The 10,179-nt window shown below is 43.6% G+C and overlaps 1 protein-coding gene across 1 annotated transcript in view; it reads left to right on the forward strand.

The window, feature by feature from the left end:
* Positions 1-10,179, forward strand: part of SYNE2 (spectrin repeat containing nuclear envelope protein 2) — a 352,391-nt gene that overhangs the window by 177,560 nt on the left and 164,652 nt on the right. Inside the window, exons 64-68 of the mRNA XM_019518445.1 lie at positions 368-493; positions 3,263-3,460; positions 3,907-3,981; positions 6,241-6,360; positions 7,101-7,217. Coding sequence (XP_019373990.1) covers positions 368-493; positions 3,263-3,460; positions 3,907-3,981; positions 6,241-6,360; positions 7,101-7,217 — 636 coding nt within the window. The remainder of the gene's footprint in view (positions 1-367; positions 494-3,262; positions 3,461-3,906; positions 3,982-6,240; positions 6,361-7,100; positions 7,218-10,179) is intronic.

The raw sequence follows: 10,179 nt of genomic DNA on the forward strand, positions 1-10,179 counted from the left end.
TCCCCCCCCCCCCCCAATACAGCTGTACTGGTGAATATGATTAAATGCGTCCAACTTTACAAAGAAAGCTATTGGCATAGATTTACTCTGTAGTGAGCATTTACAATTCTAGACAAAGCTAATTTGCTGCCACTTGCTGCTGTGCCACAGTATTTTTATGAGCAAATTCATATAGAATTGAAGACAGTAGAGTAGAAGTAGCTGGCAGGCTGGGTACAGTTTCTTAGCATAAGCCATAGGTACAGATGTATGAATGAGGTTGCTCTACTTTTCCCTAGTTTGAGTTCATTACATTGCTGTGTTTCTCTATTCTATTAATCTGTCTAAAATCTGTCTAAAATGACTAAGGTGAATTATCTTTTTATAGTCAGTTATAAGAGAGACAGATGAATGTGAACAAGGAATTGAAAAGTTGAAGCAATTCTTAAAGAACCACTTGGGTGAACTAGCACACGAAAATCCACTGTCTTCTTACAATGCTGCTTGTCCAGAGGTAAGCTAGTCTTTTCATTCCAGAGGTAAGTTAGTCTTTCATTTTCTAACTTGTATGACCTGGCCTGGCTTTTATAATACCATCACTACTGTATGACAACATGAAGAAAATGGCAACCCCTTTTTTCCCCTCTCAAAATCATTTCTATACATGTTGCGATTAAACAAAGGACACAGGTAGGTTTTTAATGCAGGGAATATGACTGCATATATAAGATGCTGCATACTGACGAGCATTAAATTTACTGTAAAATGGAGGTGTACATTGAATGCATCTCAAAACGCCCACTCTCTCAGCTGTGATGAGCTAATACCAGATAAGTTCAGTATCTGGGTGTCAGACGTGCAAAGACAATTCAGAGGGCTGTAGGAAGCCATGGAAGTGAGTCAGTAGGCAATAATCCTTTTGTCAGTCATTCTCCAATGCCCTGCTTCTGTGTTAGGGGCAGTGTGTGCTGCTATAGGTTCTGCCTTTGAGATAAAGCACAAGGCAGAGATCTGATTACTTATGCTCATTAACGCTGTTGTGGTGGTAGTTTTGGCTAGGGGTAGGAAGTTAGCCTCAGTGCCATGGCTATTTTCCATCTTTGATAAATATATATTTTACTTATGTAAATTATGTCCTGGTCTTCAGTTGGATTCTGTAGTCTCCTTTTCCTGTCCTGACTTGTGCTATATTTTCACTATTTGTTAGACAGGTGCTGCTTTCCTCCCCACAAGTGGCTTTTTTTTAAGGAGGGACATCACGGCAATATTTAAATACAAAAGGATAAACAAGCAAAAGTCAGGAAATGTGTGTCTTACAGGATATCCATTACTATTTATAAAGCACCTCTGAAACGCTCAGCCTATTGCAGACACTACTTGCACACTCCTATTTTAAGTACATATAATAAATCTGACTACAAGTTAGTCGTTGAACGGGTGAGTTAATGGTAGCACTGTGAATCATTTCCTGGCTCTTGTTTGTTTTTAAAATCATAATTGTGGTGGTGTGCCAAACTGGGTTTTGAGTTTAACTTTCTTTTTTTTAAGAGAATAAAAACTGCCTTGGCACATTAGTATTTCAAGGATTCAAAAGCTTTTCAATCTCACATCTCAGCAAGGGTTAGGGATGGGGGAGCTTCCATCTCAGAGGCCTGGAGGGAGGTGTGTGTTTATAACTTGGATGTTGTTTCTGGTTGGCTTCTGACCATTTTCTGGCAAGCAGAGGAGCAGCATGTGAGTTATGCTGCTAAGTCCCCATTTCCAAAGGCAAAAGAATGAAATATCTGTCATCTTAACTGAAGCCAGAAAGTGCAAATGGAGCCATTATTTCATGCTGATTTATTTTTCTCCTGCTCGTGATGGCGGGGGACAGTTGGAGGATTTTGCTGCGCAGGTTTCATTGTGTAAGGAAATAGCATAACTGTTATAGCAGATCCCCAGCCCCTGTCCAACAGAACCTAGAGTGTCTCAGGAGAGGGTGAGCTTGGCTAGCTTGCTGTAAGGATAGCAGATGCTCACCGAAGGCATTCCTCGCAAGGATGCTGCCTAAGTTCAAAAAGCCTGCATGTGTGTTTCTGCACCAGTGCAGTGTTCTTGTGCTATTAACAGAAGCAGTGGCTCAGGCAGAGCCCTGCTCTGGTTTGTTGTCTGTGTCCTCTAACTTGCGTTAGCCACTCTACATTGTCTTATTAACAGCCCTGAATGACTTCCCAGCTGCTGGAAGCATTGCTGCCATTGTTCCGGGTACCTCAAGCACAGCCTCAGGGCATGCTGTTGTGCCAGCACTGCTACATACAGGCCTTGAACCGGATGGCCTGTTGCTTTGCCCCTTTTTGAGTACAACAGAGGCGAGCATGGTGCTGCCATTTGCATTGTCAGCAAGGGAGAAGAAAAAGCCTGAAAAGAAAAATCCCTGCTCTGGTTGTGTGACTGACCTAGAGACCTGGAGGTTAAGCAGCTGAGGGATGGATCTAAGTCAGTTATGCTTTTTCCTTTCCAACTGAAACGCAGCACAGGAACAGGTGCAGAAAAGAAGGAGCGCTGAGTGGAGAACAACTGGAACGTGCAGTGAGACGAAGAGTAGAGCACCTCTCTTGCCCCCTGGTTTCTCCACGGCTGCCCAAGGCTGTGATCCCATCCATCCAGAATACTATCCCTTTCCTCCCTTTGCTTTCATGAGACTATCAGGCTCACTGTTAACACCACACATGGGAGTTGCAGAGCAGTGCTGCTATACCTTAATATAGCATAAAAGATAAAAGTCCCTACCTAGGTATAATCTTATTTTGAAGCATCTTCAGGGAGACGGAAACGAGCTGTTTTATCCCTCTCATCCAGGGTCTCTGAGTGTCTTCTCTTCTTGCTACTAAGAGAAAGTCTGCTTTGTAGTTAGCTCCTATAAAGGCTTGTAGCAAGCAGCCTTGGCTGACCTGTCTAGCTGAGTAATGCAATCTAGCTGCATTCCCTCACTCTCCCGAGAGGATTGTGTGGCTGGACCAGACTAGTGAGAATCCAAATCAGCACTAATTATCAAGCCTGTGTGTTCCCTGATGAGCTATAGCTGGGCAGGTATAAAGTTGGCAGTCCCTGTGTCCAGGCTCTATTGTCTGTGTTTTACCTGGGCATCTCTGGCAAGTGACAATGGGGAATTGTCCGAATGCCAAAAAAAAGGATGAAGAGACAGTAGCTCCTCTCCCAGTAAGATGCAGCTGTTACTCAGATATAAAGTATTGTCACATAATTAATAATGAAAATGTAAATTACAAGCATTGTTGCTCTTCAGGGAGAATTGGAAGCCATAAAAGAACAGATCATCGAACTGTGCCAGAGGAAAGAAGACATCCTCGTGGGAATGAAGAGTTCAATGCTCAAACTACACCAGCGCTTACAGCAAGAACATCCTGAATCAGAGGGTGAACTTCCAGAGCCTCTGTCCCCAGAGGAAAGTGATTCTGTTGGGAGAGATGCCCCTGAGCAGCAGGTAAGTGGAAGGCCTCACGACCCCTTCAAATGGCCCTGACGAGGCATGATTAGGTGCGCAATGGGGAGGCCTTTCAGGATATTTTTCAGTGTGTGGAAAAATGATGTGAGGTTGCTTGAAATAATCAAAAGTAAAATGTGGGCTCTATAATTTGCACCGCAAGTGCTTGTTCTAGGATTTTCAGTAAATTGTTTGTATGGAGCAGAATGAGGTTTACCTCAATTGTAGGCATAGATTTACAAACTGACGAAGTGGGTAAAAAGCCCTTTTTGTCAAAAGTACTCAGACCCTGCAGCTTTCAATTACTTTAATTGGAGCTGCAGGGGCTCAACATTTCTAAAAATTAGGCCTCAAGTCACGATTTTGTTGGGTGTGAAAGGGGCAGAAAGAAAAGCTGTTTTTGTTGCAAGGAGTAATTGGACTGTGTCTCTGTGCCTGCATTGTAGCTGAAAAAGAGAGGATCGTCGTCTCTTCTTCCTTCTTTAGCTGAAGAAACAGAAGATAGTTTGTCCCACAGTGAAGTAAGTAGAACGGAGAGTTGGGAAGTATGATCTTTTTCAAAGGAAGTTATGAAAAATGTACGTGCAAATGTGAAACCCTTTAGAATCCCTTGGAGCCTCCTTCATTGTGCATTTTTGGAAATGCTGTCATAGTAAAGCCACTAGACTGAAATAAAATATTGCTACTTTCAGTTGCATGCTGGACTAGACACTGCTTTTTTTATGCTGGGTGCTACCTTATTCTGCAAATCATTCTACTGCTATTGGTAATACTGCTTGCAGCAGAAGGAACTACTTAATGAGCGTGTGATGGCAGAACCTGACACTGACCTACCAGCACCAATGCATGTGATGTTCTGCAGAACAGTGAGATATCCCCTTTCCTAAAGTGTTCAACAGAAACAAGACAAACCTAAACACAAAGCATAAGATCAACTAAGCAGGGTTTGACAAGATTATTGGTGATGCAAACCAAGTAGGGAAGGATTTCTGAGAGCAAATGGCTTTAGCAAAAGGATTTCAAGGGATAGTGGGCCACTGATGGGCATGACTTAGGTAAATCTCACAAACTCGAAGCATAACATGAATGGTAGGTGTGGAGCAGAGTTGGAGGCGGTTAGAATTGCAAGGATGTTTGGCATGTGAGGGTGAGTAGGAGGACATGGTTGCAACAGCCTGACTTTAGCCCTACACTGGAGATGGATTATTTATGCTAATTCTCCTTGATCCAACACCATTGTAAATAGTGAAGTAGTAACCCCTGCCTAAATGCATAGGCAGCACTAATCATTACATCCTGCCATTGTATGAGTACATTAACTCCCCTCCTAGAAATACTAGGGGTTTGTCTGCCGTGTATCTCCAGCACATCCTGGCGGGGATGCTCTGCAGCGTTCCCTTCCCTCCAGCCCCCTCACATGCTCCAGCCTGGGAAATGTGCTGGTGGAAGGTACTCCAGGGATATCCTCTCCTCTCCCATGGTGGGTCTCAAGACCTCAGTCTCCTGCATGCTTGAGAGTAGCCAGTGGAGTCATTCCCAAAGCAGCTTCTCTGACACATTTTCCCATATGGAGTATACAAGCAGGAAAGAGAGAGCACGGCATGCTTGGGCTTCCCTGCAGGGACATGCTGGGCATGCAGTATAGACATACCCTTCAGTGCCATTCTGCTCCCCTTGGAAAGAATGCTGTGAGGTCTGAGAGCTTGGGGAAGAAATGGGAACGTCACAGCAGAATATTGCTATGAAAATGAATATTGTAGGGAAAAAATGAAATTGGGAAATTTGCAAAGATGTATTGTAGCCTCTTACCTCTGTATTATTACCCACACACAACATGTTACAGATGCATAGGAAAACATGGCCCCACCTGTGGTCCTTATTAGTTAGGGTTCCACTCCTAGAAACCCTTAGGCATGTGTTCAGCATGATGCACATGAATACTCTTATTCTAATCAGTCAGGTGAGGCTCAGCTGCCTGCCAGATGCAGTTTGGCAGCTCAGGAAACTTGAAAGTATTTGTAGAAATGTTTGTGGGGTTTCTTGCCTACCTACCCTCTAACACAAGAGGCTGTATCCTGCTTGATAGCAACCAAATGGTGTAACCATATAGCAGGTTTCTGTACCTTACGCAGAATGAACTGATGGTCCAGTCATGTTTTCAGGGATATCTATTTTTCAGAAATCCTTGCAGTGAAAACTCTGTTGCCTACCTTAGCAATCAGGTGGGGTGGGGTGGGCACCAAGGCAAACAACTGACAGCTGAGAGACTGTAAGTTCAAGGCCACAGTGGAAGTACTCACGGTGCAGCCCTGTCAGATTCCAACAGATTTGCAAATTCTGCTAAATACCTTGTCACAAGGACACAAATAAAAGAAAAGCTACTGTGCTTTCCCAGGCACCATGCAAAATTGCCTTTTTTGTGGTCCATCTTAGCAGAGAGACTAAGAATTGCAAAGCTGCAAACTATAGCACCCTTTTGCCTTGGCAGTCACACTGGCAAGATAACGTGGGAGGGCCTGAACGTGCATGTTTGTGGGGGCAGGGAGTGTCTGTTCCCAGCGCAGACAAGCCAAGGCCTTTGCTGCTGCTGACTTCTTCTTCGTGCAGAACCAAGAGAGACAAAGAAATATCAATTTTATGTGGCCTTTAGGGAAAATAGGCAAAGAAAGAGATGCAAGCACAGCAGAGATAAGAGTGCCTAATGGTTTCAGTGACCACATGCTCCTTCAAGGAGTGCCACATGTGCCACAGCTAATTCTTGACTGTTGTTTTTTTCAAAGCAAAGCACAGTAGCAGAGACAGCTGAACCCTGCTGGCCTCCAGGAATGAGAGATGAGACACCCAAGGAAAACAGTGTGGCTTCCTGCTCCTCTGGCACCTTGTCAGATGGTGTTGCACAGGTAATGTTTATCTTTGCATGGGGAATTTGTCCCCCTGTACAGGCCTGTAGTGGACCTGGGTATTTCTTAAGTGATCATGAGTAGAACTTAAGGAGGGCATAGGCATTGCATTGTTCTTTGTCCAGGGGGGAGTTTTTTATCCTTCACAAATCTTTTTACAGGTGTCCCTTGCTTGTGTCAAAAATGCAAGGCTGAAAAATGCAGATTTAGATGAATAGCAAATTCATTTGTTATCCCTGGAACAGGCACAAAATACAACTGTGGGGCATATCACATGGGGAAAATGTGTCCTGGAGTAGAAGAGAGCAGCACCTCCTCCATATCTGCTCATTTACACTGTTGGGAGTTTTTCAAATCGGAGTCTCAGTGAAGTTGTGATAGCTACAGTGTATCTGTCTCTATATATCAGGGGTACAGGTTGTAGCCGTATTGGCCAGTAGACAAAAGGAATTGGAACTCTTGGCAGAGGTGATACCTTTTCTTAAACCAACTAAATATTTGCAAAATAAATGTCTTTATTTGCAAGCTTTTGGGTGCACTCACCTAAATATCTAGTCGGTCTAATAAAAAATGTCACCTCTGCCAAGAGTTCCGATTCCTTTTGTCTCTGTATATCTTTGTGTCAGACATGCTTTTACTGTTGGCTAAGAGTAATGTGTGGATTGACTGCTGCCTTTGGAAGCTTCTAAAGTACAAGAAGGCAATCAAAACCTTTCCACCACTGCTTTTCCTTTTTTCAGGATGCGAATGAGCTAATAGAATCATGTGATCAACATGACGAGGAAACACCTTTTCAAATTTCCCAGAAAGCTGAAAACAGTGAAGAGTCCACTCCAGACCTTAGCAATCAGCCAGTGGTGAGTATGTAGGTCTGAAACAGATTGCATGCAGTAATCCTCCTGGTACACTGCAAAAAAACCATCTTTGAGCTTTTGGAAAGGGCTGAGATTTGTGCTTTGCACAGCCCTGAAGGGGAAGAAGGGAACTTTTCAGTGGTTGGTTGGCTCATTCCTGTCTCTAATAATTATGCTGATGTCAGTGGGATTTTAGTGTGGAGTCTTGCCAGGCATATTTTGTGGTTTTAAATTTACATAAATATATTTTATTCCTAGCAAATGCAGCTAATGAGGCAGCAGATGCGAGTAAGTTTAAGAAAATATATGTGCCACTGTTCATGCAAGCCTGGATGAAAACAGTAGTCTAGGTCAGCCTTGCTCACTCTGCAGCTGAAGGAGAAATGGATGAGGTTTCCAGTCCTGTGTGTCTTTCCTTTGCATCCACTAGTGAACATTTACTATACTAAAATAAAACCCAGTTATTCCCTTTCAGGATTTTTTATATTGAGGAAGTTGGTATGATTATGATACTTCTGTGGGCAAGACCTCTATCTGTCCATTTCCTTTGCCACCCTGCTTTTGTATCAAGTATTTACTGCTCCTGTCTCAAGTATTCCACTGGAGGGACTTCCCTTTCTGGAGTTGTTCTGCATAGTCCTCTTACCTGTAATGGGATTGCACTCCGGTTTTTGCCCACTGCTGTATTATACATAGTGATTTTTAACTGATGTCTTTCAAGATCATACATTTCCTAGGTGGAGATGGAAGGAAATTCATTTTTGGAAATGCTAAAGCATTTTGCTTCCCCTCGAGAAATATTTTTAGTCAGGTCAGAAAGATGAGGACTTTGATCAGTGGAATACTTGTTCTATCCAATGACTAATCAAGTTCAGTAGGCAGTAGATCAGCCTGCATTTTATTTTGGGGGGCAAATAATTAGTGCTTCATCAAGCTCCCCAGGGGACACTGGAGTTGCTGTAGAAAAATATTCAGCTCTGCTTGAATTCAGGTCAGACTAAAAGAAATCAAACTTTTCTGATGTGTGCTACTTGCTAGGGTTCACAATAACACATGTATGCTGTATCATTCAGTCCACCTCAAATAATGTACATTTGTATTAAGGGTGCAACGGTACAGAGTAATAATAATAGAAATTGTGGTGAGATTTACATTATATACGTTCTCAGCTTAAGGCTTGTTTAAACACACGAGAGGCATATCTACGTGAGACATTTACGGTGGAGCTGACTGATTAGCACTGCAGTAAAACCTCAGCATCTACACATGCAGTGCTGTTAGGCCGGAGTAAACTGATTAAATCTGCCGCAGGATAGTACTGCCAGATGCAAGTACTGTCCTATGGTGGAGTTGTTTACTCCACTGCAGCGCACATGCAGACGCTGATCGGGCTGGCTGGGGTACAACAGTGCTTCAGTGTGGGGGCTGCATGCTGGCTAGCCCTGCACTGGAGCACCCTTGTGCCCCAGCCAGGCCCTCTGCAGCACACTGTGCTGGGCAGGAGCAGCCCCAGGCTGGCAGGCTGACCCCTGGAGTTCCCTGCCGGTCGGGGCTGCTCCACCTTGGCTCAGCGTGCTGTGGTCCCAGGCACACATGAAAATGGAGCGCCCAGGAGCAATAAATTCTGGCACAGACTGCACTAGAGTCTATTCAGTCACCTTATTGACACGTGTGGGTGTGCCCAAGTTGTACCACTTCAACTATATAGTTGTAGTGAAAGCAGTACCACCTCCCCCACCGTACTTCCAGGTGAAGTTATAACAGTCTAAAAGTGCATAACTTATTTCTTTAGAGAAAGTGGAATAAATTGTTTGGCTAAAACTGTGTCTGCCTTGGCAGTTGTACTTAGTATAACATTTTAATAAGAGATGCATGCATCTGGCCCACATAATTATACTGCTATGAAAACTGTGGGCACAGACGGTTTACCTCTCCAGTGCCTACTTCAGTGATTACTTACTTGTTAGTGCACAGTGGGAATGCACAATGTTGTTGTTCTGATGTGGCATAGTTTTATTATATGCATTTGACAGAAGTATAAATGACAGCTGGTGCAAGGACTCAGGCCTGTGAGGTCAGATTATCCATGTGTGTCCTTCAGAAAACATAAGTCATCCACCAGCAACGCTTGTTTAAAAAAAAGCCATTGATATGTGCTGTATAGATAATTGTTTGGGATGATTAAAAAGTAGAGGTTCAAATTTAACTTTAACAGAGTTTTCATTCCTCGATTAAAAACAAAAACAACTTTCAAAGTGCTGAAACTTCCAATGAAATAGAAGTTCTGTTTTTCAACCCCAACCCTTCCTGTTTAAAAGTAACATTTAAAAACCCATATTAAATCTAGATCTTACAAAGCATTGCTGTGAAAGTATGAATTCAATATATTGAAGTAAACTCAAAGGCAATTCTGTTTAAAGCTAGAAGTGAAAATCTTGGCTGACTGTGGAGTGAACGTTGGACAGACATTGGTCAGGGATGATCTAGGTGTAGAGTACAACATGCATCTGTCCTTTCAGGACTAGGTGGAATCTAGAGTCAGGACTACAGTTATACTGATATTTCTGCACACCAGCTTAAACCTTCCCCCACAGACAGTGGGAGAGCATAAGGATCCCCACGCTATGCTAAGCCTTCCTCAGAAGCATTGGGTGTTGGCTGCAGCCAAGGCTGGAGATTGTGACTGGGGTATGTCAGTGCTCCTGCTGGAACTGAAACCTAGAGGTTCCTGGCTTGGTGGTCTTGCCCTTTCGCCTGATCGCCACTTTTAGGGTCAGGAAGGAATTTTACCCCATGGTTAGATTGGTACAAACTGTGGGAGGGTTTGTTTGTTTGTGGGGGGTGGGGGGGGTTGGCCTTCTTCCTAGATTCTCTCGGGCAGATTTAAACAACCTTTGCAGCAGCAGGATATTGGTTATCTTGGTCCCCTTGTTTTACCTCTGACTGATTAGGGCGTTTTGTCTTG

Source organism: Gavialis gangeticus, unplaced genomic scaffold (genome assembly GCF_001723915.1).
Source record: "Gavialis gangeticus isolate Ggan-Ray unplaced genomic scaffold, GavGan_comp1, whole genome shotgun sequence".
In the NCBI taxonomy this organism is placed as follows: Eukaryota; Metazoa; Chordata; order Crocodylia; family Gavialidae; genus Gavialis; species Gavialis gangeticus.